This window comes from Radiomyces spectabilis (genome assembly GCF_025331425.1).
Source record: "Radiomyces spectabilis strain NRRL 2753 chromosome Unknown BYT42scaffold_3, whole genome shotgun sequence".
NCBI classification, from domain to species: Eukaryota; Fungi; Mucoromycota; class Mucoromycetes; order Mucorales; family Radiomycetaceae; genus Radiomyces; species Radiomyces spectabilis.
Genome location: NW_026251928.1, coordinates 1,071,229 through 1,096,687, shown reverse-complemented (window position 1 = coordinate 1,096,687; position 25,459 = coordinate 1,071,229). Strand labels below are relative to the sequence as shown.

Here is a 25,459-nt window from a genome sequence, read left to right as displayed (position 1 = left end):
CTATCAGAGATGGATCCAGCACTTTGGCGAAAAGGCCGGCCCCCTTATTGCTGGCGGATTGGGTTACGACTGGAGTGGCGAAGAGCGTCTGATTATGAAAGCGTCAAGTGGAGAACATAACGAACGCATCCCAAAGACTATGGATGACAGCATGAAACAAAGCAATAGCATGATCGCAATGCTCCGAGGAATTGCCAATGCGCATCCCAATGCCAGCTTTAACATCTTAGTGCAGACCAAATCTTCGGCATCCAGTCGATCCAAACCTGTCTCGTCCTTTCCGAATTCAATTGGACGCGCAAAAAAAGTTCTCCTGCAGACAAGCTCGTACCGCCCGCATTCCCACTAATTTCGCTCAAAGGAGCAATTGGCTGTGTATCTTTGAACTTTGACCTTCTTTCACAAGTCTTTGGAACAGCAAGTGGTCAATCTGAAGTCATTGAACGATGAAGAGACCGGCAAAAGTAGAAGTGCTTGGACCCGACATGATTCGCAATTGCCTCTGAGAGTGTCAAGTCTACTTACGGGCATAATATGCCAGGATTGAATTGTAAAGATTGCTGTTAATGGTGACACGAAGCTATAACCGTCAACTTGCATTCTTTCTTCCGATGGTGCTTTCATTGATTTGGTGCGATAAGAGGTGCGATCGTTAAGGTTGTCTTCGGGTCAATTTTCTTCGCAAGACATAACTATTAAACTTCAAAAGTCAAGTTGGGGCTCTGTCTGATATAGACAGCTTTACTTTGGGTTGTCGTCCTGTATCCTTTCATGAAACAGAGGTGGTAAAACTCTTCACAGAATGCTTTTGGCCTTTTTGCGGTCCAACTGCTGGGTAGTTATAGTTACGTTTCCCTTTTTGGGATTTAAACTATACTACCTCTTATTACCCCTAACTACTTCTAACTATATAGCTTGATTACCTGACATGATTAGTGGTATGCTTAGTTTCCTGAGGCTAAACATCACTTACCAGCAACACTCAACCTTTGTTGACTAATAGTCTTTACACATTTTTATTCGAGACAAGTTTTTCAGAGAAGCATTTTGTTCAGACAACTTTCAAAATTTCACACACATGATTAAACCCAGCTGCCTTTACACTTGGCGCAAACGTTGTACGTCTTTATTAATTCATCGCTTGCAATTCACTGGTAGCGTATCTCCTCAGAGCTGCAATATCACCAATATGCTTAGTCCCAATGAAAATGTTGGGATACTGATGCTGGTGGGTAGAAGCCTCGAGGTAGTTCCTAATTTCAATGCTTTTGGCTTTTTTTTTTGAAAGTTGATATTAATTCACTCGCACTAAACATTCACCAATGGTCAGACTTACGATTTTGTTCCAGGTAAAAAATAAAAGGATTGATACCAAAAGTACCCTGCAACTTATTAGCGGCCTCGCCGACCGCGGCGTTCTCTTCCATCCGGCAGGCTATGAAATAAAAGAGTTACATTCGAACCTTCCTCCCCAAGTGGCTCTGTTCTGATGATACATACTGGAGCTCGGGTTGGCGAAAATAGTAACACGTTAAGAACTAATGATTCCTTGGACACTGTCAGCCATGACCGTTAATGTGGAGATAAAAGAATAGTTGACATAGAAAAAATGGTACTGAGCGAGTGCGTTTTTATATGTTTTGCGAGACATATCGCCTTCCGCTTTGGGGAATCAAATGTCAGCCACGGCAGGATGTCGTACACACAAAAGCCCCGATTCTTGTCTGCTCAAATTCGGAGTTTGGCGGCTCACTTGCAATGCACAGAACTGTCCATCCCAACGCCGTACACGTTATTCACTTCATAGCATTCAGACAGTCATTCTACTATGTGCAGTTCTTATTAGATGCATCCACAATCTATCTTGACATCGAACAAAGAAAAACCTACTCATTTGGATGCAATCATTGAAACGAAGACATAAAAATAAAGCTACAGAAAATATAAAAACAAAAATGAAAATAATGAAACGGGAACTCTAACGTCCGTACTTGGTATTCGGTATTTCCATACTAGCCTGTGGTCTCCGGCCGTAACCATGTCGATAGAGGCCATATTATGCAAGTTACTTTTCATTTTGCAGAGGCATTACTGGCTCAATCTCGTTACGAAGACCTATTGAAGTGAGTCTCTTGCTCCAACCATGGGTCTGATGATCGCCATAGGAACGACGTATAAGGCATGTCAGCCTTTGTCGTTCCTTTTTGGGTCCAGCTTGCATTACGAATCTTGGTCGGCGCTGGCAAGTATGGTTTGAGCCGCTAAATCTTATCTTGGGTGGCCAGAATGCTCAGCAAACGCCACTTGGTGTGATCAGCGAACAAGTTCGCTGGAAAGCCCACTTGTGTTTTTTCGCATGGAACAACCTGCATAGGTCACATCCCGTTCCGAAAAATGATAAACAAATGCAAATCTGTTGATCCAGTGCTAGCTGTTTTGGTGTTCCTCAGCCTACTTACTAAACAATCATCGTTAACATTCTCGATGCAACGGACCACTCAGATTGATAGCTACTATCGGTGTAGATCTTACGAACGAGGACTGGCTTTCTGGATACCTAACACGCATTTTCAGTTAGCTTAGCAAAAAAAAAAGTATCGGCTTGAACATAAAAAAAAGGAAGCTTTGTACAACGAACGAATTAAAAAAGAAAAGGAAAACTCTCAGTCGCCGGGACATCCACTAAAACATGGGGAAAACGACGGCAACCGATGATGACAAGCAAAAAAATTTCTCGGTCGTCGTAAGTCAGCGCTGAAAACCGGATATTCTGTGAGAATACTAGTCTTTCACGATCCTTCCGTCCTCTCTGTACTGCTGACATGGCAATAGAGTCAGATCAACCACGCAACTCGGAATAAACTCGAGAGGGATAACATGGGCCCGATGCCAGACACTCATACACCGTACCTGGGGCGGTTATTTTATGGGTGCTAACATTCGTGTCCTACTTTATGTCCAATCGCGACATCTGTCAGACGATACAAGTTAATTTCGCTTCGGCGCCCATCTATATGAGAAATCGTGTATATTACATTGAGCACTTGCTTGTAAGCCTTTTCGATACGCGACGGCAGAGTCTCCTCGCCGTGCTTAGGCTTGCGATTGCAATCCATTTAGAATAGTTCGACGGGTGATTTAACACGCAAGAATTTAATGGGAAGTATACACATAGAGCGGTCATGGATCGCAAGCGCTTTTCGAATATCCATTGTTGTATGATATGTTTAAGCCTTTGTCCATGATGATGTAGCAGCCTGCCTCGTAATAGTGTTTCCATGCCCGTGCTTATAAACAGACCGTATCAAGTATACGTAAAACAATAATTATTTAGAGTGCCCAACTTAGTTTTGAAACCCATCCGTACTTGACTAGCGAATTTGTTTTGTTATAAACATAGCGAGGGAACGGTTGCGTTGACAGAAATACATATTTCATGCATTATCGTTGGTGGGTTCCTTGGGACTGAAAATGACAGATTCGGTAATCAAGCCCCTACCTTGAAGGTTGTCATAGTGTTGCTGTTGTTTACCATTATTCTTCCATTTGGTTGCATATTTTAATTTCTTAGTTTCCCGTTTTTCGTCTATCTATCTTTTTCATATTCGGCTTACTGCTTTTGCATATTTTTGCCATCTGACTTTCAAAATTGTGATTTCTTCATGTTGAATAGGATGCAAATTAACAAAGACGCTTTGCCTATGATATTATTATTCGTGGTATAATGTTTTTCCATGGTTGACGTATAAGGCTATTTACATTTCTTCCAATTCGTCATCCGTCATTAACAGGTCTTCCTCGGGAAAATCACCAACGGTGACTTTTGTTGGTCGCACAAAACCTCCATATTTGGGTGGACAGGAAAAGTAACGTTCGCCCTGAACGCTGCCGTCGTTCTTACCCAATGGCTCGTCGTACTGAATACCGACCCAAATACCAGATTGAAAGTGCGTTGGACCCACGTACCGGACGCATCCACGGCGGCGGATCGCATCATCGTCGCCAACTTGCACCTCACAGCGGTCGTTGATGTTGATCTTCTTGGCCGCTTCCTCATACTCTTGTTCTGTTTTTTGCAACTGTACTGCTGCCTCGTCCGAGAAACGACCAAGCTTATTGCGTTCTTTGAACGCACGGACCGTATCTATTGTCCCCATATGAGCCACACTGCATGATATGATTTAGATTCGAGATGGCATCATACCAGATCGTTTTGCGTATTCTTCTTCGGTTAATTCGAATTTTTCGACCAATGATACATCGGTAAATTGATTTTTGATGCGATGCGGATTGGTGTCAATGACCTGCAAGAGACGCGTAATGTTAGTCATCTTGTCGCCGCAGAAAACACGGAAGAAAAAAAAGTCACTTACGTGAATACGCATAAAATCATCAATCGGATACGATCCGACCAAACGGTTTTCATCATCCAAGGGTCCGACACGGTTATCACCTTGGTACAGTTCGAGATTCTGGGTTTCGGCGGGAATACCCGTGATGGGCTCCAATTTTCCCTAATGGCAATGGTTCTCTCTCTAAGTGGCACGATCACGAAAAAGTTATAACCTTTAATAACTGGGTACCTTGAGCTCCAAAATGGTCCATCCTCGGTCCAATCTTCTTTCCGAACTAATGTTCTCTGAAGTCGTAATAAACACAGTAACAATAGACATGACAGACCAAAAACGAAATAGTGTTCGATATAGAGAGGAAGTCTCGGACTGTCAACTATCTAAATATCCAACTTGCCATTTAAGGAAATCCAGGTCGCCGTGCCACGTCACCCATTTTTGTTTTGTTTTTTTTCCCCGTCGATAGAAATCGCTTGACTTTGGTTTCCTTGAACTTATTACAACCACGCCAACCCCCAACTCTGAACATGCTGGGATCTTTGTATCGTTTCTCGCTTGAGCGTCCCGTTATCTTTTGGTCCTTTGTCCTTGGCTCTGCAGGTAATTTATCATAAATTTTGTCTCAACAATGCGATGCTTGGTATATTTTTCTTTGCTGTGACAGTATTCGGGACCTGACATCACTGTGCATTATTCATTCAATCCCACTACTTGACGATCGAGTTTCACCAGCATTCGCCTTTTATTCAATACGATAAAAATTAACGACCATTTTTCATTCTCACAGGTCCCGTCATGGTATGGACTGTGCCCAAGATTCGTCGCGAATATTTCGGTTACAAGGGAGTGGCTGCTCTTCCCATCACTTATCCTCGTGCGTATCTCTTTATTGTTTTTATTTTTATGATTTTCATATGTCCACACATATTGGTTTGGGTAACGAGGAAAAAAAAGGTGGAGGATAGATTGGGAGAGAGGATTTACAGTGCCAATGGTCACAAAACGAAGCAGAAGTCCTGAACCGCGGGTCAGAAACAGACCACAGGAAGAGATGGTTCGATTGGATAGGAAGAAATATGTGGCGGTTTTCTATGTTGTGGACCAGTGTGGGAAACATTAAAACTCATTTCATATTTCTCCAATAGTTCCTCAAGGCCCGCGCAATCCTCCCTCCGGTTACGAAGATACCGCATAAATAAAAACGAAACCAAAAAGCACGTCACTTGGAAACGAACAATAGGCATCTTTTTTTTTTTTTATTCCACAAATTCATGGGTTTAAAATGAGGGAAACAAAAAAAAGTGGATTCCATGTTTCATAATAGACAACGGTTGGCTGGCGTGAAATGGCGTGAACCCAACAATGAAAAAAAAAATTATAATAAAAAAATAATCGTTTCATTTTATTTTTTCATCAACCGGAAGTTCCCATTGCCGTGTTTTGGGTTCTTGTTATCATGACAAACCCGGGATTCAACCAGGTGAACGGGCGGCAAGGGTAGACATTGTTATGTAACCTAGTTATGTCGTTTGACAAGATCATCACATCCGCAAATCCCCTTTCTTTTTTTTTCTTTTCGGTTTTCTTTTTTCATTTCACTTTATTAAAAATAGGCGCCCAGGGTCCAATTTACTTTGATCACCGACCGAAACCGTTTCATTTAGGTAGCAACCCATAATGAACCCACACCAGGTGGGCGTCGGCTTTTGGAATAACCAATCATGACTGCGGCCCTTTTGGTAACCCTGCTCCTTTTTTCAAGTTGGCTTGATGGAATTTTTCTTCTTGATATGTATCAATTGCGATTGTAATGTTTCCATGCATAAATAAATGCAGTGAGAAGAACAAGCCAACAGGGCAGTTGACTGTGTGGTGTGGAATTAAAAAAGAATTCATCACGATAGAATTTTACACAGGGGCTTTTTTGCCACTTAAAAAAGAAAACGTTCCTTTTCAAGAAACCCGAATGGGGGAAATTTGAGTCTCCGCCGTGGATTTTTTTTCCACTCAATGTTTCGATTCTTTTTGAGCGGAAGGATTTCCGCTTGAATTAGCTGCATGTCCTGTTCTTTCTTTCGATTTTTCTAATATTCCCTTGCTTACGGATTTTCTGGATCCTATTTATTGGTGTTTCAATTATAAAATCGTCCCTCCTTTTTTCATTTCACTTTGTTTTATTCTGGTAAAATTACAATGGCGCACGAACCAACCCAACCATTATTGTCGCCTAGACGACCTTCCGTTCTCGATATCTCCAATCTTCTCTGTCCCACCGATGAACCGCCTATCAAAAGCCCTTCCCTCTCGCCCTCCTCATTTTCCAGCAGTTTCTCCCCTTGCAGCGTTCAATCCAACCAGAGTAGCAGTAACAATTACTTTTCATATACTCCCAGTCGTTCGTACCCTCCTCCCGTACGTTGGATGAAAGAGGACGACTATGCTTCGTCCACCTTGACCCATTCCGCTCCTTATCCTCACATCCGCCGCTCCTTTGAAGATGATCGACGTTGCGATAGGGTGTCACTGCCGTCTCCCTCTTATTCGTATATGCCAAGCACACCACAAGACGAATACAACGATAACACGTCGGTCAAGCCCAAACGCCGGAGAGCCAGTGCCAAGCAATTAGAGGTCCTCAATCGCGTTTTTGAACGCACCTTTTTCCCTTCGACTCAAATGCGTATCGAACTCGGCAAACAACTTGGTATGAGTCCACGTACTGTCCAGATTTGGTTCCAAAACCGTCGTCAAGCACTTCGCACTCGTCAACGCACCCAAAATGAAGGAAATCAATCCTAGCCCTTTTCTGCCTTGATGGCGCCTCTTAATCTGTGTCATGAATAACATTTCTCCCCTCCTCCCTTTATTGCATTGTGTTGTTCTTTTTTTTATTTTAATCCACCCTCCATGCATGTATGAACTGTCCATTTTTTGTCTTTATTCTTTTGTGTTTTTTCGGGTCTCCTCTTTGTCTATGCTCTCGGCCTGGTTGTCGATAAGAATTCTTTTTCAAAAAAAAAAATTAAAAAAGTTAAATAAATTACATCTATGCTCCCCCATTTTTTGAACGTTGTTGAACCGTTAAATCCAATACTCGAATGATTTGGTGTGTGCTTGGTTTTTTCATTTAAAAAATTTCGCCATTGCCTGATCCAGCGTTCGATTTCCTAAAACGAACAGGATTTTGTTCTTCCCGGGAAAATATCAGGTCATTTTTTCTTGGCTTGGTGTTACTTTGTGCCTCCGACGTCTTGCTTTTTGAGTTCAAGTTTTTCGATCGACTTTCATTGAGACCCTTAATGAGACCCTTAAGAGAAAAAAAAAAAGGCGGGCTCGTTTCCTGAAACGATATGGAAAATTGGGTGGAAAGTTTGGATTGTTCATTAAAATGAATACAAGGCGCCATGTACATAGTTTTTTTGAAAGAAAGAGAAGAAAAGGGAAAAAAGGAATATATACAAAAGTAGCAATCCAAAAAGACCATCCAATACAGATCTATCTGGAGTATATCGCAGCAGTAGCAATACTTAAAACAATACAATACACGCATACACATCCCATTATAGAAAATGCCAAATGTGCTTGAAAAGTATCTTAGCGTTTTTTCGGAGCGCTATTCTTGGGTTTTTGATAAACATGACACTGCAGAAGAAAAAAGATTCCCAAGATTAAAAGAAAGCGCCAAAAAGTGAACTCCCAAAAAGCAAACCATACCTTGTGTGCATGCCGGTACCAAAGTACACTATTCTTCCTCTTGACGTTACTCACCGCCACCCACTGATGACACTGGTGACACAGTCCTTCTACCAGATCCTGATCTACCCATCGAGTTTCCAGGGGCTGAACAAACTCTTTGCCAGAGACCGAAGAAATGCCATGGTAGAATTGTTTGTGATACCTGTCATCAAAAAGATGCATAAACCCAGAAAAAATTAGTTGCTGTAATCCCTATGATCCTGTTTTTTTTTCTTTTGATTTTACCAAAAGGCACTGTTTTTAAGCTGCAACCATTTGCCCGGTTGACATGTATCGCACAAGCCTTCTTTAGCTTGACCATTGTATCGCACCCATTGAGGTGTGTAGTGATCTCCGGGAAACCGCAACTTCTGCTTTCGTGGTCTTGCTTCGGGATCATTGCGAGCCGCTTCAATATCTCGAGGCGACATGTCGGGAAACTCATTTTCGTTCGCTGGAATCTCTTCTTCGTTATTGTCTTCCATGCGAGCACGTTTTCGTTTCGGTTTCAGGGCCGGATGATTCATGTCAGCGACCATACTGGAAGCCATGGCGGACCCAGACGTCGGAATAGGTAGTTTTCCAGGGTAAAAGTAATGCGGATGGACGGGCGGAGGCTGATGGGGTTGCGGAACTGCATAGTGGGGTGGTGGTGGAGGAGGAGACGAGGCGGTAGGAGGATAGTGAGGACGGACGTAATAGCCTTCATCCACAGGATGATCTCGCTTTTGTCCGATAATATCGCGAGGACTGGCAAGAGGATGGATACTGGAAGGTGCTAATGGGTGAAATCGATCGGGGCTCATGTGATGATGCATTGGACGAGGAGGAGGATAACCTCCCGCCGAATACATTGGTTGCGGGTACATATGAGATGGGAAAGGAGGTGGTCGATATCCGCCCACTGACGAAGCCGATGGCGGCGGCGGTAGGGATCGTGGTGAATTCGCGGCAGGGAGCTGTGAATAATCCATGGACGGAGGTTGCAAGACATCTTCATTTGACCAGGTCACCTTGGTAGCGTTACTAGGCATCGATACGGACGTGGTTGATGCATACAGATCCCCCGAAGCGTTGACCAGAGGTTGCGAAGACGACGCAGATGTTACCGGTGCGGTGGATAGTAAATCAGGTCGATTCAAGAACGATTCGGGCATCGATTTCCAATTCATATTCACATCGTACGAGTGCCGTCGTATCGCTTCGACGTCGTTCTCATTCACCCAAGCCGTTTTATCTTGCGTCTGCATAGGAAGTGACATATCATCTTGCCATTGCGTGTCGCCTTTGTCAAGGTAATAAAATAAAAAAAAAATAAACAAAAATTTTTTAGTATTCATGCATGTCATAAAAATTTTAAGCTTTTTTTTGCAAATAAAAAAAAAATGCCATCCAGGCAAGGATCGACATGATAGTAATATGCAAGCGATAAAATTTTTTTTTTTTTTTGTCCTTTGGGTACGATGGATGAAACGTTGAAAGTTGAAGGAAGAAAAAAATATTTACCTGGTTTGGCATCGAGAGTTGGTAATCGGTTAAAGTTGGCGAGCAACATGGCGGCTTCAATGGAGTTGCGTTGTTGTGATAAATGCAGACTCATCTGATCGTCATTGCTTAGATCAAAAGGCAAACCGAGAATAGCCGGACTACTTTTTCGTTTATCGTATTTGCGCAAGAGCAGGACGGGATCCATGGAAGCTTCGGTGGGGATAAAATCTTGCATTTCGTTTTTCATTGCGTTGGCTGCATAATCGACTTGTTCAAGAGGGTCAGCTGCATAGTTGGTTTCCTCTTTTACATCGGTGGTTGACAATGTCAAAGTTTCATCCTTGATGACGGGTGGGACCACTGAGGTCGAAGTGGGTTGGAGCGCAGCATCGACGGGGGGCGGTACATAATCAGGCAGTTTGGATAGAAGATTCGGCATGCTCGACGGGGTCAGTAGGGGTGTATTATTATCGTCAGGCTTTTTGAAATTGGGGGATGGCGATAAATCGAAGCGTTCCACGTTTGCATAAGTGAGTGTTTGGGATGCCTCCGATTGAGGAGTGTAACCTTGAATATCCATTACTAGCGTCAGTCAGTTATTGTACGTCCGAGCTATGCAAAAGACCGACGAAGAAGTAAAAAAAAAAGTGTATTAAGCTGCTTTAAAATTTTAGCTGGTTTTTTTTTTTTCTTTTTTTTTTTTTCGCTTGAAAAGATTGGCCCGCTTGGACCAGTGAATGCATTTGAGAGGCTGATGGGGAAAAACTCTGTGACTGTCTTGCGCATTTGCGAATGCATTTCCTGCAAGCTCATGGGTTCGGTTTCGAAAACCCTGTAGCCACAGCAAGCTTATTGGAAAGGAGATGCAAATATAAAAACCATAAATATCGTACATCTTACAGGCTTACCCAGTCAGCGTTCGTCTTTTCTGTCGCTGGTCTTGTGAGTCTTTAAAATCCCGTCTGTACGGTATTGAAAAGTTATTTCATGGTTTCCATATCCACAGGAACCGTTTTTTCTTTCAAAACAGTACGACAGTCACTCGAAAAAAAAATTGCTTGGGCAACTATGATTTGAAACCAGAAGAGTGAAAAATATCACTTGAAACCAGAACGTTCTGCACCAGTTACAGTGCCTATCAAAGTATGGTACTTTCAATGCAACCGAGAAATCAGGCAAGATTGGAGCAGTAACTATATACTACACAGGAACTCGCAACCGACCTACGGTATTGAAGAGGATCCAGAGATGAAAAAAAAAAAAATACCATTTTGTGGTGCCCAGACAGAATTCAAAAGTCCCTTTAAAAAGAAGTCCATCCAAGTGATGATGTACAATATGAGGACGGAAGAAGCTGATTTTGGGGCGGTAAAAAATATCAGCATGAAAAATCGAATAACAGAACAAAAATCATGCTTCCATTGACGGCTTCTCTCTTGCGGTGTCTTCTTTTCTGCAGAAATGCTCAATTCGTTTCGCGTGGTTGTGAATTACAATGCAGAGTTTCATAAATTCGACATGCATCAGACTTTTTTCAAGTGGTTCAATCCACCTGCGCAATCAAGGAATACAGTGGCTCTTTCTTTTCTTCACCAGTATACAATTACTGTTACAGCTACATTCTCTGCAACAATACGTATGGTAGACTAAAGAAACGTCGTGAGTAGTAGGGTATCTGTATTTTCGACGACAAGGTGGCCTTCATGAGAACTTGGGAATCGTGTAGCCTGCGCTGGTAGGAATACGACAATAACATTGACATTTGTTCAGTGGCTTAAAAAAGTTTAAACGCGTTGCGCGCAAATTCATTCTTTCGATCGCTTTTGCACTGATTATTCACGCCATCAATCAACAACTTTTGGCTAGGCCATGAACACTTCTTTGCCCCCCTCAGTTTCCAGCAACCAGACACGGCGGCATCGGAATAACAAGGTTTAACAGGGCCGACCTGCTGGCCATGTTGCCAGGGTAATCCAATATTTTGATACACGCAAGAGAAAACATGTGAAATCTTTTTTTAAATTTTTTCTTTTATTTTAAACGGATAAAAAACAATGGATGTAAAAACAACCGGATACTGACCTAAAAAAAGCACAAAATGTAAGTACTGTGATCAAAAGTGACCTGACATGTAAGACAATAAAGTGTGCTTTGATATGCTAGCTCATAGATCTTGGTGATAATAAAGGTAGTCATCAAATAGAATCAGGAGCGAATTTTTTAATCCTTGCCAGCATACACAAAACACACCGTTTTGCCGACTCCTTCGAGAGGAATCAAAAGTGTGCAAAAACTCACCTTAATCACCAACGAGGACCAATTTGTTGGATTCACGGCAATGAAATAAATCTATCGCATAACTGAACAAAAGGTTAGTTCAATGAAATTCCCAAACAATCTCAATGGATCAACAGGAAATAAGGGAAAAAAGAAAGATATCAGGAAAATATCTGTTCCATATCGACCACTTCGCTTAATGCACCGGCGAAAGTGCGCGTCAAGTGGACAGTCAAACGCAAATTACAAACATCATATAACAATCTTTCAAGGATAAAGGAATGAATGGACAAATGAAAACTCACCTTTTCAAAAAGTAAAAGAAGAGGGGAAAATGTTTAGCTTCGACTGGACACGGCCCGCTTTATATTTTTTTTGTGGGCAAAAAAAAATTTTTTTTTTGCAAGATGGAGCGGACTGTGAAGGATTTGGGTGGCTGAGTTATCGGTCTAGGAAATTCTGACCGTCACGACGATGTCGTGGAAAAACGACAAAAAAAATAAAATCCAATATGACGTCAGCAGCATACAAAAAAATCGAAAAATTTGTGGCCTTTATATACAAGTCATTTTTTTATTTTCAAGATCTCGCATTTTTATTTCTTTCGTTTCTCCCCGCCTTTAACTTTTTTCCGCCCGCTATTGCACAACCCTTTTTTTTTATATTTTTTTTTGACACCTTTTGTTTGGACTTAGGCAAGGACGTCCCTTTTTTATTCCACATCTTTTTTTTTTTTTTTTTTTTTTTCTACAAGACCGCATATTCTTGTCATCTAAAAGAATAAAAATTCTTTCCAGGTATGTGCAATCTCTTTTTTTTTTTTTTATATATTTGTCGGTTCCTTTTTTTTTTTTTCTTTTGGCTCCCTCTTGGCTTCCATTTTGGGGGAAAGAAAAAAAAAGGTATTTTTTTTTAGGGTTGGATTATCTTGTTTGGGCATCAGCAACAGTGCATTCGATGAAGATATTTCACTGCAGGTTCCTTTTTTCAAAAAAAAATACCCCTGTTTCTTTCAACGACTATGGCCGTGCGACGATCGTTTCTTCATCAGTCACAAACCTTGTCTTTTCTTCGATTGCACTGTTGGACATGATGGCCGGTTTTGGGGATGATTGGGCTTGGCAAATGGGAAGAGGAAAAATGATCTTTCAGAATGAGACGTATGGGTTCACTAAAAAAAACACCTATTTGGTTTCTTATTGTTCATCGTGTAGATCGTCCATCTCTTTTTCCCTTCTCTCACTTCTTTCTAATTCACCATTACGCTAATGGCAACCGGTTGGGCTTCTGATCAACAGCATTCTTCGACAGAACAAATGGACACTTCAGATAATAGGTAGGTTGTGGATTGCCAAATGGCATATACCTCTCTTTTTCTCTTCCCTCCTCTCTTTCTTCTTTGCTTTGGGGTCCCTGGGTGGAGAAAGATGCCATGGGCTTTTGAAGTTTTTTTATGCTCAAACGCGTGGGTTAGACCGCGTTCGGCTCGTTTATGGAATTCTTATACTTCTTTTGCATCCTTTTTGCCTGCAATGATTAAAAACATGTTTAGTCGTGGAAAAATCACTAGCGGCGAAAATGAAATAAACCTGGACGCAAAACGCCCAAAACTGGAACACGAAGAACCTTCAACTCATGATGTACATTCAGAGGAAAATACTACACCAGACGTTACTTCGACTCCTCCTCCACCACCACTTCCTCCCACTACTACTACAACTACTACTACCACCACTAGTATTCCAGAGTCCCATTCATCTCCTCAGACCATGTCGACTACGCTCAAGCAGGAATCCCTGGTCACAGACACACTGAAACCTACACCTGCACAGTCGCCAGAAACTTTGGAAGAAATCACACCCACCTCAGCATCGTCTCCCCCCAATGGCAGCGCCAAATCGATGCTCCAACGGACCAATAAGAATAGAGACCAGGTAACGTGGATGGGCTTTGGATGGGCTTGAATAGGCAAAAAAGCGTATGGGAAAAAGAGATAATTTGTCGCGTCAGCGCATCTTGTTCTTTTTCTTTTTTTTTTTGGTTCTTGGGCAAGGGAGAGGAAAAAAGCCTATGTGAGAAACGCTGACATTCCAAACCCTTTTTTTTTCTTTTGGTTTTTTTTTTCTATCGCTTGTACAGCTTTCAAGGACTGCATCCCCTTCACCTTCCGTGCTGGCGAGTCGCAAAACACATATGACGCGTGATCAAATTAGATACTGTGGAGCTATTATGAGGAACTTGAAGAAACACAGAGATGCTACGCCTTTTCTGCATCGTGTCGATTACGTGAAAATGAACATTCCTGATTATCCAAAGGTCATCAAACATCCCATGGATCTGAGCACGGTCGATCGCAAACTCAACAATTACGAATACGACAAGGTGGAAGATTTCGTCGCCGATATTCGATTGGTTTTCAGCAACTGTTACAAGTACAATGGACCCGAAGCCATGATTTCCATGCTTTGTCAAAATGTAGAATCGGCTTTTGAAAAGAGTTTGCGTCAAATGCCCCCATCAAAAGAGGTACATTTTCAATGGGTTTTTGGAGGGTTACACGGCATGGTGTAGGTGGATCGTTTTTGGGTTGCCGGCGAGCGGGCGAGCTGGGGAGGGGGAAAAGAGTTGGGAAAACAGGTTCAATGAACGATTGATACTAACGAGTGGTGCCAAAAAAAAATTGTTTTTAGCCATCTCCGCCACCCCGAAGCCATTCACCCGATCGAGCTAAACCAACTCGAAAGCGAAGCTCGAAAATGTTATCACCTCCTCCCATTCGTCGCACATCCGGTATTTCCGAAGATGGTCGACCTAAACGCGAAATTCATCCCCCTCCATCCAAGGATTATCCCGAACCGATGACCAAGCGTCGTAATCCGAGAAAAAACGATCAGCAGATGAAGTTCTGCATGCAAACCTTACGTGAATTGAAGAAATCAAAGTATAGAGACATTAATTATCCTTTCCTTGCCCCGGTCGATATCGTGGCTCTCAATATCCCTGATTATCCTTCAATTGTCAAGCATCCCATGGATTTATCCACCATTGAACGAAAATTGAACGAAGGCGATTACACCACTCCCGAGGAGTTCGAAGCCGATATGCGACTCATGTTCAACAACTGTTATCTGTACAATCCTCCCGCCATCCCTGTGCACAAAATGGGTAAAGAATTAGAAAAGGTCTTTGATGACAAGTGGGCACAGAAACCACAACCATCGCCACCGGAAACCGAACAGGATATCGTGGATGAATTGGAAGAACTGGAAGAATCAGACGAAGATGGTAAGTTCTTCTTCTTTGAGGCGTAGTCAAGGGAGTGAAAAGGCCAGTCAAGAAAGATGCAGAGGTACTCATTATACTGTTTTTTTAACAGATCGTGATCATCGTATTGCTGAACTGGAACGTCATATTGCTACTATTTCGCAACAAATTGCATCTATAAAAACTGCCAAGAGAAAGAAGCCGGAACGATCGACTAGCAAAGCGGTAGCAAAACGGCCTTCAGTATCCAAGGAGAAAAAACTCGCAAGACCTGTGGGTGAAAAACGTCGACGTCCTACCAAGCGAAAGGATGATGAATTGCCTGAATTCACATTCGAACAAAAGAAAGATCTCAGCGAACAAATTAATAATCTGGCGGGCGATCGACTCAATACAGTAGTCAGCATTATTCAATCTTCTATGCCCAACCTGGACGGTGTAAGTAGAGCCTTTCTCTTGGGTTTATGGCGATGGTGTGATTGTGTTTTTTTTTGTTTATGCATCGGTTTATTAACCTCCCCCCCCCCCTTTTTTTTGTATGTTTCGGTTTCTACAGCAAGGACAGGAAGAAATTGTATTGGATATTGACGCATTGGATCGAAAGACACTTCATCGACTGCACGAATTTGTGACGGGCGAAAGTCTGGTACCACAGCATCATCATAAAAAGACGGTCAAGAGACCAAGAACCCACTACTCAGAGGCCGATGCGGATCGCAAGATTCGTGAACTCGAAAAGACATTACAAAAGTTCAATTCCGGATCTGAACCGCGAGGTTACTATGGTAAGTGGTGGAACGATTGGCCATGACTTGCACGCGTGTTTTTTTGTCTGCAAATACTGACGCGAGATATTCATTTTCAATAGGTGGTCAAGACTCGTCTAGCGACAGCGACTCTGACAGTTCTTCTGGATCCGATTCAGATGACTCCGGAAGCAGTTCCGATTAGATGTAGATACCAACTTATTCGTTCTTCCCAAACTCTTCCATTTATTTACAGAACACCCGGACCTGATTGTGTGTGTGTGTGTTGCAAAACTCGTTTTTTTTTTCCCAAAGGTATTAAAAAGTTGTTTAGTGGTTCTCTTGCTTTCTGATTTACATAATGCATATACTTGTTTTTTTCTTTTAAAAAAAAGCCTTTCCTTTTCCCAATGTTAATTTTTTTTTTATGTTCATCCTTTTTTCTTTTTGAGGGTTAGTGGGAGATGAAATTTTCTATTGAAGGATATCAAAAATAGGTAATGTATGACATTGGTATGGTTTCTTAAAATAAAGAGTGTATCTTCTAGAAGGTCTCATCATCATATTCTTCTCCTTGTATCACCTCTTCGCCTTCAGGTGGCACTTCGAATCCATCCTATCAACGCCATTCACGTAAGCATCTTTTTTGCATGCTTATTCTGGAGACTGAATGTTGATACTTACCTCTGTGCTGTACAGAATAGTCTGAATATCCTTGAGCACGGCATATTCGGGATGTTCTTGTTCATTCTGAACCTCTTCTTCTTCAGCCGCGTCCAAATGCTCTTGAACAATGATCTCAATATCGCGCAGTTTGCCAAAGTAGAAGTCGCGTTCTTTTTCCAGTCCATCCACATTCACCTTGAGCTCGGCAATCTGTTTATTCAAATCAATGATCATGGCCGCAGAGTGGTTATCGAGTACATTGGCATTGGCGCTGCCGGCTGATACGCGTCCGGAAGTGCTGCGGCTGGTACTGCGACTAGAGCTACGTGCTGAAAATGGGAAAAAATATGGACAAGGGTGAGCGTCTTAATTTTTTTTTTTCAGAAAAAAAAACGCGAGAAATTATTCTTACCAGCCATTCCGCTGGAAGCCGCTACTGCGGGACGACGGGGGGTTGAGGTGCCTGAACGCGTCGTAGTTGCCTTGGAAGCACCACCCTTACGACGTTGCAATGCTTCATAAACGCCTCCTGGGTAGTTTTGATCCCAGAATCGTTTCAACCATTGCATAAACTCGAGATTATCTTGGAACTTGCACTTCATCAATCGATCGACGGGTATAAGCTAGTATTCACCCGAGACAACTGATTCAATGATTTTGTTGATGACAATTAGGTCGTTCTATCGAAAACCATTTTTACCTTGTCCACTCTATAAAAATGTCCAATTGTTTAATACTCGTTGTATTTCTGCGAGATATACAAGAGAAAAGAAGGATTCTTACTCACTTGTGCTTGTCAAAAGAGTGTTGCAGTACTTTGTAGTTGGCAACGTATTCGTATTCATGTTTGGTATCAAACTTGACTTTGCTCATCGACACATCGCCTAAAGATTCAAGTCCATCATCAACAAGAATAGGTCAAGCAAAGGTTTTCCGGCAGCTTTTCATTTCTTACCGAAAATTGAGTCCAGAATTTGACAATATGCGGCACCTGCATTCAAGTGAAACTGGGTGAATAAATATTTTTTCTTCTCTGGTCAAGACCATCCCGACGTGAGTTTCTTTCGTTGGTTTCGTACCTGTGCCGGCCTGTTCGACCCTTGTATAGTTTAGCTGTAACAAGTCGTTCAACCACGCCAAAAGTTCGGTTCTTGATTCACCCATGATTCAATTGCTTTTTTCTTGTACAAAGAAAAGCCCGTCCCTACGACCGTGTCGTTCTTTGTTCCTCAAACTTCCCGTTAGTTGGTTGGCTGGCTGGTTGGATGATGACATCAAAACAGTTAAATCTCCGCGACTCGAGACCCGAAACAGGATACTTATGTTGAACACGGTCCTCACCAGTGACCAATATACCGTTGCATGTGATATCTTTTATTCAATTGAAGCATTGCGGTTCCTGTGCAAGAGAAAGAAAAAAAAAGCTCGGGTCAGAGAAGTATGAAACCTACCACCTGCTTGCCAAGGAAGACAGCTTGGAGTACCAATCCGGCGTTTTTTTTTTATTTATTTATTTTGCTCTGCGCAAAGATAGGTTAAACTTCCCTCATTCTGCAGATAATGGCTATCTTTTTACAAATGGCTCGATTTATTTTTTTGCTGACTAGACTGTCTTTGTAAGACAAACTATTACGCATATGAGGCCTGGACGAGAATGGTTGATGGAACTTTGGTGACCTCTTTTTTTCAACAGCGGTCACACCAAGGGATGGTATCCTGTTGATGATTACGGACTTGAGACCAGATCAGTTAACCTCCTTTTTGCGAAAAAGCTCTTTCGTCATTGAACTTTTTTTCATGTCCTCCGTGCAACCATCCTATAATTTGGGTGTTTTTAAGTAAAAAAGTATCATCGCTGGCCTCAAATAGTACGGTTGGTACATCATGTTTCTGGCTATTATCGTTGACCCTAGCCGAGTTGCGCAATAGCAAAAATGTAGACGGTAACGTTGCACCACCATGACCGTAGTAGGCAGCAAGCCAAGTTTACACCAGATGTATCCAGCATCTTTTGTTCAAAATACCATCGTATACTCTTTGATAGAACACAACCCACGGAAAGCTGGTTTGTCGCAGGCAGAATGTTAAAATAATTTCTGTTTTCTGTAAAAAACTGCCAGAAGCATTGACTTTTTTCATTATATTTGATGGTGTTCAAAAAGTGCAGCATGTAATGGTTTCTGCGCTCACGTATCAATAAAAGCGAACCCATGGAAAAGACTAAGCTCTGACATGGTGTCAAACTACGGATTCGGCGCTAAGGTAGAAACATAGCTTGTCGAACGGAAGGAGAGTTTCAAGTAGTAAACAAGTGACCAAGTCGTGCCCATGTTGAACTCACTCAATGCTGACAAGCGTGTTTCAGTAGGCTTCACGCGGTCCATTGCCACCATGACAATTTTGCCATAAAGACGTGGTTGTTTCCCCCCCCCCGACGAACAATGAGACAGTTGCTTTACAATCAGCCACATATTTACACAATTACTTGAAATTCTGTTATTTATTTGAGCAAAGGATTTAAGTAAAATGATGAGAAAATGCGCTTTCCGTGTCGTTTCGAACAAGTCAATAGGTTCCATAACTTGAGGCATGCAGTGAATGGGCCAACCGCATGAGACGATACAGTATTAGACGGTGACAGCCTGGTGTAAAACGCTTATTTGGATCTGGCTCTCATCTTTCTTCTCTTGGCCTTAAGACGTCTCTGTCTCTTCTTCTTCCATTTATCTCTCACTATGATTGAAAAAAAAAAAATACATGAGCAAACGGTGATTCAAGACTCAAGACAATCCATCACAAGAACCGCATTCATCCGCCCATACAATGGATGTGTACACGTTCACAGAGTCGTTTGAACGATGGATGGGTCAGAGGACGGATGGGTCAAAGGATGGATGGATGGAATGAATGGATGGGTAGGTGTGAACACTTACTCTTGAGTTTAGATGTATGAGGTAGGAGGAATGATGGGTTCCGCGCTGAAATCGCCACTTTATACCCTCACTTGACAGTCAAATTTTTTCCGGCTCAGAAAAATCCCACCTTGCTTGTTTCGGAACCGACGTGGTTTTTTTTTTTTTTTTTTTGGTCTGAATGCCAAAAAAAAAAAGTTTGATGTCAATACAGCGGCCGACCCCCTCTGAATCATAAAAAGGAGATACCGTGATATTTCCATGATAGAGATATATCCTAAATGCAATTTGATCGGATGCTCCAAAGTCAACATATCACCATAAACCAAAAGTAATAATCTATGGAAAAACTGGCTACAATAAAAATGTTCACATGATTTGATCTGTAACAAGTCCACACTCTGTCGCTCTCTTAAGCTCAGTCGGCTTGCGAAAGCTAGTTTTATTTATTTATTGGCAAACAGGTCAACCACTGACGCCGGTGCTCGGCGGCCCAGCCTAATGTCAGAAGGGGGCCTTGTTCGGGTCGGACTTCTCTCAATTGCCGTGCTTCAGGCCGTTTTGAGCGCGTTCTGTGCTCACGTATTCAACAAGCTTCATTTCAAAAAGCGTGTTTTTATTGTGGTATGCTAAAAAAGAAGCGATCTGCAACCTTGCGGCAAGTAAGCCATTGATTACTGTCAAGTGAGTTGCCTTCATTTCACGAATGCAGTGATCGTCATGACAGTTGGCGCAATATAAAAAAATTTTCAGCCTAGCAACCTTTCTCCGGTTATCTAGTCCGCATGGACAATACCTATCTCCATATCTGCTAGTCCATTCTCCCTACACTTGGTAGATTATGCATAGAGACCTTGTTCTACACTTATTTGCAAAGGTGGCATGTTTGTTTGACATTTAGGCGCAAATTCCAAGCTTACTTGCTGTGGAAAGCGGTATGGTTCTTGCTACTAGGATCGATCATCAAGATCCTCACACGTAGGCACGCATGCCAACTGAATGATGACTTTTATTGCTTTTGCTTTCTTTACATTACTACAGTAAACAATTATGTGTTGTGAATGAATTATAATGACATGTTTACTGATATGTGTGGCGGCATGATGGAGTCGAGCGAGTTACAAAGGGCTTCTTATTTTTTCAGCGTGATATGATGAATTGTCGAGGTTCCAAGTCAACTTTGTGTCTAATATCTTTGAGTTGGGTTTTCAGGGATTCGACTGTAGCCGCGTGCCGTTGAAGATGCGCTATGACTTTTTCCATGGTATCTTTTCGTTTTTGAAGCATCGACGTTAATTCGACGACCGGTATTGTCTTTTCATAAATCATATTGTTGCATACAGCGATCTGACATTTGAACGCCTTGATTTTCTTGTGATCTTGCTTGCTTTGGAGTTGGAGCCCCTCGAGCTGTTCGTCTTTGGCTTGGATCCTATCGACCAGCTCCGCAGCGTATTGTTCAAGATGCGCCATCTGTTTCTTCATCGTCACATGTTGATCTCGAAGCTGCACCGTCAATTCGGCAATCATGGCTTCCTTTTCACCAATAGTATCATTGCATTTACGGAGTCCATGTTGGAGGTCAGTGAGGCGCTGAGTGTCATGTTTCTTTCGTTTCATGAGGCCGTCTAGTTGCTCGTCTTTAGCGCGAACGATATTGATATGCTCCGAGACTCGTCGTTGGAGGTGTGATATTTGCTTCTGCATGACAGCGACTTTTTCCTGATTTTCTTTGAAAAGGTCATCGTATTGGCGTAGTTCACGTTGGAGGTATGCCATTTGCTGATCGTCTTCTTTCTTTTGCGCCTTCAAATGGTTCAGCTGCTCATCTTTTTCTTGAACCCTGTCGGTTAGGTCCGCGAATTTTTCTTCGAGGTGTGAGTGCCGTTCTTGCATTTCTCTTTCTTGCTGTTGATAGTACTCGGCTAGTTGAAGTGCGCGGCTTTCTCTGGCTCGCATGTCGTCCACTGATTTTCCCAGGCCGGCTGCATGGCTGCATTGCGCTTGTAGTGAGGCCAGCTCGGTTCGCATGGCGGCGATTTTAGCGTCGGCTCTTTCTTTGGTAACCTGCATTGCCTCTTCGGTGTTGCTGATGAACCGGTTGAGCTGATCGGTATCTCGTTGCCAGGCGTTGTAGATCTGCTTTATCTTCTCCTCAGATCGGTCTTTGATATATCGCACTTCGCTTTCTGCCTTCCGCAGTCGGTCCTTGAGCTGTGCGGTTTCTTTCTTGCAAGCGGTCTGGGCTTTTTCGACCATGTCACACGCCTGTTGCTTGGTAATGTGCGCTTCATAATCGGTCTTTCGCATCTTCTCCTTGAGTTCCTCCATTTCTTGCTTCCAAGCATCATAGAATGCCCGAGTCATGTGCACACCCTCCTTTCCTTGCTTGCACTAAAAACGATTTAAAAAATTATCAATAAAACATCTTAGCTACTAATCAGTTGCGTACCTTTAATTTTTCTTTCAACTGGGCTATGGTAGCGTGCAAGTCGCCAATGTAGTTATCGCGGTTGATGGGTGTATTGCGCCGCGGAAAATTGAGGATTTCTTTGGCCAAAGTGGCACATTTCAAGGCGAGTCGAGTGTCATGGGAATGCGTTTCGGCCGTCGACGCCGTAACCACAATGCAGGTCTGGGTCTGACCACCCAACGCATCTTTGAGCAACCAGGTAAGGTTATCATGTCTACAAACAATGAAAAATAAAGATGATGTCAGTATTGGAGAGTGGTCAATGCATGAAAGGGAAAACTTTCTCATCAAGTACCTGTACAAATCGGTGGAACCATGGTGAGCGAGGTCACGGATGACATGTAGGAGCGTGAATAAGCCTTTGTTGGCAGAGACTGTTTCAGGAGCAGGCACATTTTCGCCGTAATCTTTGTGAAAGTGCTCAAAGCCGGCTAGATCAACAAATGTCAATTTTCCGGCACGCACGGTCGCCTTGTCACTGGCCAAGAAATCTTGAACAAAGACTTTGACAGTCAACAAACAATGACCGCGGCTAAGAAAAAAAAACAGTTAATGGAACTTGTGCAGGGAAAAAGAGTTTTTGTTTGGGATGGCTTACTTTGAGTTTTCATGCCATTGAGTGGCACCGATGGTTCGACAGGCCAGGCCTTGACGAAGGATTTTCATGGCTTCAACGGCGGAGGGAGCGAAAGATTCGTGGCATCCTTCGATGGTCACATCCGAGGTGGATTCATCTTGACAAATCTTCAGAGTTGATTCGTCGTCGTGAACATTGAGCAAGTCGTAAATACGACCGTTGCAAAGTTCCACGAGGGAAAGCGAGACAGAAAAGTCGTAATTGTGAATATTCAAATATTCAAACAGTCGGTGGACCGTGCGAGGAATCAGGCCGGCTTCGGCGGGGCAGTCCTGGGAAAAATCTTGCATGTTTCCTTGCAGGGTGTAACTGTTATTCCAAAACCAGACGAAGTCAATGAATTAATGCAACATTATTTTATCTGATGTCATCTAATTAAACAAGTCAATTTATCACTCACGTTTTTCCGGTGCCAGTTTGGCCGCACGCGATAACGGCACAGTTGTAGCTAAAATGGAGAAACGGATTAATTTTCAGGTGAACTTTTTTAATTTGGTTCTGCTTCATTACCCCTTGGCAACCCGTTCCACCATGGGTTGGGCCACTTGGCGGAAAATGGACTCCTGCGAGTAGGTTTGATCGAAAACACGGTCAAACACATAACCTCGCTGATGACGGCCAAACAGCACTTCCTCTTCAGGGAAGTGCGGGTGGGGAACCAACGCACGGGGGCCTTGAGGTACGCCATTGGCGTCCTCGAAATCACTAAATTCACAGAAAAAAAATCGTCAGTCAGTCAAAGGGCATGCAAGGCAATTTTGGAAGCGTGATTTTTACCGGTGACGAAGAACAACTTGAATGTTCTTGGGTTGTTCCTCAACGACAGGAGCAGGAGGGGCTCCAGTGTCGGCATCACTGTCACTGGCAAAGTCATTGGCGGGTTCAGTGTCAGTTTCGGTTTCAGTGTCGGTATCATGGTGCTCAGGGAAGCCACTGGTATTTTAAAAGCCAAGAAAATCAGATCAATCAGGAACTGGGGAGTCATTTCCATTAATACAATGAACTTACCGATACCAGAGAGCCATTTTAAAGTTATCGGCCTGATCGAGGACTTGAAACGGAACAGGCACGGAGGAAAAGATAAAGGAGAGCAGGGAGACGGTCTGAAAAAGGTTGAAAAAAAGGGCGGTAAAAATGTCGCTGGGAGAGCTTGAAGAGTGCTTAAAGAACAACATAATAATGAGCAAAGAGAAGAATACGAAAAGTATAAAGAAGTAGGCCGTTGACATCGCGTTGTGCTTATTATATGTCAATAAAGACCGTGACGGCGAGAGAAAAAAAGTTTTTTTCTCATTTCGTCTGCTGATCCCTTTTGCGTTTCCATTACATCAAGAAAAGATTGTTATGGATACCGGACCACACAAAATGACAGCTGGCATGGATGGCGGCGTTGGAATAGAATTTGATTTTTGCGTATGATCGCGAGGGAACAAATACATGTCAAGTTCTAGAATCGGGCTTGTGTTGTTATCTTCACATGGGCGTCTTCGTTATTTCCAATTGACAATCAAAATTTTGCTTTCAAAAAATTGTTATCTGATGTGGTCAAACATCATTTGGAAGAAAATACTACAAGCTACGCCGCATGGATACTCTGTGCTAAAATAAAAAGATAAAGTGGTGGATGGAAGAGAGATCAAAAATCACCGCCTACAAGCAACGTATGTTCGCATTATTGGCAGCTCGTCATATTTATGGTGCTCAAAACCAGCTCATCTCATAGCCTCTTTATCTATAGCTAGGATTGTCAACAGCCACACAGCACTTCTAATAGCCTTTATTGAGATGTGGACAACTTTACTTTTTCAATTTTGCATGCGCCTTTTCTGTCAATCTCCAAAAGGGGCCCAAATTTGGCTAGCGTGTTTTACAATCTAGATTCAGCCATCCGGGTGCCCAAAAGCTGCATCTTGCAAAAAACCTGATTATTTCTAATGGGCTGCCATCTCAATGAAAAAAGATGTGGGAAGGCAAGGGAATCAACGGTGCAAAGAAATGAACGGATCAGGTTTGATAAAGTCATGGAAATGAATCGGTCCAGTGCATGTGTAAAATAAAAGTTTGACCGATCAATTATGCCAGAAAAAATGTAGTCATGGGGACCACTGTCACACTGCTGATGCCATCCTATATGCCAGAAAATCCGATCCCATCCATTTGGCGAAGAGAAAATAGTTATAGTAATTGGAGAAAAAGCTTTATCGCGCCCATTCACGAGAAAGTGAACTGCAAAACCGACCACATAAAAAAAAAAAAGAACATACTGTAAAGCGGACAATCATTCAGACGTCATTCATGCAACGTGACTGAATAATGTGCGCAAAGTGGTGCCACTCAGGGACCCCTCTTCCCCCCACCCCCCCCCCCTTTATTTTTTTTTCTTTTCTACGAACGATCGAAAAGCTTATTTTATGCATGGACTTGGCCAATTCATTTCCATGGATTCACCAAAACTTGATCCTTTACTTTCTTTGCACTATCAATTCCCTCGACATCGATTATTTTTGGTTTCGAACTTTCCGCGTCTTTTTTTTCAACGAGATTTGAGCTAGTTAGAAAAGATTCTATCTGAGGATGTGCGCTTTTTTGGTTACACACAGGGAGCCAGGTTTCAGATAAAATAAATGAAAAAAAGGACGTAACCAAATCGGGACCTCGCCGTCGATTGACAGAAAAAAGCGCATGCGAAATATTAAAAATTAAGCCATTTTGATAAGTGAAAAGCTTATCGGAAAATGCACATTGAAGCTGAATAGAGCCCTTGAAGGATGGAGCGCTTATAACGGACTACATCGAAGCTTACTGCTTGGGCGACAAATTGTGGACAGATAAGAAGATGCTGCGGTAAAGAATGATGATTTCATAGCGACCCATTCCACGGCAGGAAAGGGTGTGATTGCATACTGAGA

At 42.6% G+C, this 25,459-nt stretch overlaps 8 protein-coding genes across 8 annotated transcripts; 3 read left to right on the top strand and 5 right to left on the bottom strand.

Moving 5' to 3' along the window:
* Nucleotides 1-1,099: 1,099 nt before the first annotated feature.
* BYT42DRAFT_559775 (uncharacterized protein) lies at nucleotides 1,100-1,826 on the bottom strand. The gene is made up of 3 exons (XM_051567159.1): nucleotides 1,501-1,826; nucleotides 1,337-1,435; nucleotides 1,100-1,272 (listed from the first exon to the last, which is right to left on the bottom strand). Exons 2-3 carry the CDS (start codon nucleotides 1,425-1,427, stop codon nucleotides 1,130-1,132), a joined length of 234 nt encoding a protein of 77 aa, XP_051426153.1. The 5' UTR covers nucleotides 1,428-1,435; nucleotides 1,501-1,826; the 3' UTR covers nucleotides 1,100-1,129.
* A 1,783-nt stretch (nucleotides 1,827-3,609) lies between these two features.
* On the bottom strand, nucleotides 3,610-4,805 carry BYT42DRAFT_510709 (cytoskeleton-associated protein 1). The gene is made up of 4 exons (XM_051565146.1): nucleotides 4,584-4,805; nucleotides 4,374-4,514; nucleotides 4,205-4,304; nucleotides 3,610-4,144 (listed from the first exon to the last, which is right to left on the bottom strand). The coding sequence occupies exons 1-4, from the start codon at nucleotides 4,671-4,673 to the stop codon at nucleotides 3,756-3,758; spliced, it is 720 nt and encodes a 239-aa protein (XP_051426152.1). The 5' UTR covers nucleotides 4,674-4,805; the 3' UTR covers nucleotides 3,610-3,755.
* Nucleotides 4,806-4,822: 17 nt separating this feature from the next.
* BYT42DRAFT_559769 (uncharacterized protein) lies at nucleotides 4,823-5,769 on the top strand. The gene is made up of 3 exons (XM_051567158.1): nucleotides 4,823-4,952; nucleotides 5,140-5,226; nucleotides 5,498-5,769. Exons 1-3 carry the CDS (start codon nucleotides 4,880-4,882, stop codon nucleotides 5,545-5,547), a joined length of 210 nt encoding a protein of 69 aa, XP_051426151.1. The 5' UTR covers nucleotides 4,823-4,879; the 3' UTR covers nucleotides 5,548-5,769.
* A 645-nt stretch (nucleotides 5,770-6,414) lies between these two features.
* On the top strand, nucleotides 6,415-7,550 carry BYT42DRAFT_559766 (Homeodomain-like protein). The gene has a single exon (XM_051567157.1). It carries the CDS (start codon nucleotides 6,546-6,548, stop codon nucleotides 7,149-7,151), a length of 606 nt encoding a protein of 201 aa, XP_051426150.1. The 5' UTR covers nucleotides 6,415-6,545; the 3' UTR covers nucleotides 7,152-7,550.
* A 164-nt stretch (nucleotides 7,551-7,714) lies between these two features.
* On the bottom strand, nucleotides 7,715-10,268 carry BYT42DRAFT_559763 (uncharacterized protein). The gene is made up of 4 exons (XM_051567156.1): nucleotides 9,594-10,268; nucleotides 8,334-9,372; nucleotides 8,067-8,250; nucleotides 7,715-7,994 (listed from the first exon to the last, which is right to left on the bottom strand). The coding sequence occupies exons 1-4, from the start codon at nucleotides 10,153-10,155 to the stop codon at nucleotides 7,947-7,949; spliced, it is 1,833 nt and encodes a 610-aa protein (XP_051426149.1). The 5' UTR covers nucleotides 10,156-10,268; the 3' UTR covers nucleotides 7,715-7,946.
* Nucleotides 10,269-14,045: 3,777 nt separating this feature from the next.
* BYT42DRAFT_492162 (Bromodomain-containing protein) lies at nucleotides 14,046-15,927 on the top strand (the record flags this gene model as incomplete). Its single annotated transcript, XM_051564129.1, has 4 exons — nucleotides 14,046-14,378; nucleotides 14,597-15,137; nucleotides 15,229-15,558; nucleotides 15,677-15,927. 4 exons carry the CDS (start codon nucleotides 14,046-14,048, stop codon nucleotides 15,925-15,927), a joined length of 1,455 nt encoding a protein of 484 aa, XP_051426148.1.
* A 272-nt stretch (nucleotides 15,928-16,199) lies between these two features.
* Nucleotides 16,200-18,032, bottom strand: BYT42DRAFT_559751 (calponin homology domain-containing protein). Its single transcript, XM_051567155.1, has 7 exons — nucleotides 17,608-18,032; nucleotides 17,484-17,519; nucleotides 17,316-17,412; nucleotides 17,229-17,238; nucleotides 16,941-17,151; nucleotides 16,547-16,857; nucleotides 16,200-16,478 (listed from the first exon to the last, which is right to left on the bottom strand). The coding sequence occupies exons 1-7, from the start codon at nucleotides 17,690-17,692 to the stop codon at nucleotides 16,407-16,409; spliced, it is 822 nt and encodes a 273-aa protein (XP_051426147.1). The 5' UTR covers nucleotides 17,693-18,032; the 3' UTR covers nucleotides 16,200-16,406.
* Nucleotides 18,033-20,580: 2,548 nt separating this feature from the next.
* Nucleotides 20,581-23,575, bottom strand: BYT42DRAFT_611396 (P-loop containing nucleoside triphosphate hydrolase protein; the record flags this gene model as incomplete). Its single annotated transcript, XM_051571496.1, has 8 exons — nucleotides 20,581-21,834; nucleotides 21,893-22,127; nucleotides 22,209-22,445; nucleotides 22,512-22,859; nucleotides 22,951-22,998; nucleotides 23,061-23,255; nucleotides 23,328-23,483; nucleotides 23,559-23,575. The coding sequence occupies 8 exons, from the start codon at nucleotides 23,573-23,575 to the stop codon at nucleotides 20,581-20,583; spliced, it is 2,490 nt and encodes an 829-aa protein (XP_051426146.1).
* Between the last annotated feature and the right edge of the window lie 1,884 nt (nucleotides 23,576-25,459).

What these genes read in the sequence shown, in the direction of transcription:
- BYT42DRAFT_559775 (XM_051567159.1), bottom strand. Translation starts at nt 1,427, where the DNA reads ATGGAAGAGAACGCCGCGGTCGGCGAGGCCGCTAATAAGTTGCAGGGT. An exon ending in TTTTTACCTGGAACAAAATC is followed by an intron (nt 1,273 to 1,336) that starts GTAAGTCTGACC and finishes CAAAAAAAAAAG; the next exon opens with CCAAAAGCATTGAAATTAGG.
- BYT42DRAFT_510709 (XM_051565146.1), bottom strand. Translation starts at nt 4,673, where the DNA reads ATGTCTATTGTTACTGTGTTTATTACGACTTCAGAGAACATTAGTTCG. An exon ending in ATGATTTTATGCGTATTCAC is followed by an intron (nt 4,305 to 4,373) that starts GTAAGTGACTTT and finishes CGTCTCTTGCAG; the next exon opens with GTCATTGACACCAATCCGCA. An exon ending in AGAATACGCAAAACGATCTG is followed by an intron (nt 4,145 to 4,204) that starts GTATGATGCCAT and finishes TGGGGACAATAG; the next exon opens with ATACGGTCCGTGCGTTCAAA.
- BYT42DRAFT_559769 (XM_051567158.1), top strand. Translation starts at nt 4,880, where the DNA reads ATGCTGGGATCTTTGTATCGTTTCTCGCTTGAGCGTCCCGTTATCTTT. An exon ending in CTTTGTCCTTGGCTCTGCAG is followed by an intron (nt 4,953 to 5,139) that starts GTAATTTATCAT and finishes TCATTCTCACAG; the next exon opens with GTCCCGTCATGGTATGGACT. An exon ending in TCTTCCCATCACTTATCCTC is followed by an intron (nt 5,227 to 5,497) that starts GTGCGTATCTCT and finishes TTTCTCCAATAG; the next exon opens with TTCCTCAAGGCCCGCGCAAT.
- BYT42DRAFT_559766 (XM_051567157.1), top strand. Translation starts at nt 6,546, where the DNA reads ATGGCGCACGAACCAACCCAACCATTATTGTCGCCTAGACGACCTTCC.
- BYT42DRAFT_559763 (XM_051567156.1), bottom strand. Translation starts at nt 10,155, where the DNA reads ATGGATATTCAAGGTTACACTCCTCAATCGGAGGCATCCCAAACACTC. An exon ending in CTTAAAAACAGTGCCTTTTG is followed by an intron (nt 8,251 to 8,333) that starts GTAAAATCAAAA and finishes TTTTGATGACAG; the next exon opens with GTATCACAAACAATTCTACC. An exon ending in GGTACCGGCATGCACACAAG is followed by an intron (nt 7,995 to 8,066) that starts GTATGGTTTGCT and finishes TTTCTTCTGCAG; the next exon opens with TGTCATGTTTATCAAAAACC.
- BYT42DRAFT_559751 (XM_051567155.1), bottom strand. Translation starts at nt 17,692, where the DNA reads ATGGGTGAATCAAGAACCGAACTTTTGGCGTGGTTGAACGACTTGTTA. An exon ending in GGTCGAACAGGCCGGCACAG is followed by an intron (nt 17,520 to 17,607) that starts GTACGAAACCAA and finishes ACTTGAATGCAG; the next exon opens with GTGCCGCATATTGTCAAATT. An exon ending in CTATTCTGTACAGCACAGAG is followed by an intron (nt 16,479 to 16,546) that starts GTAAGTATCAAC and finishes TGGCGTTGATAG; the next exon opens with GATGGATTCGAAGTGCCACC.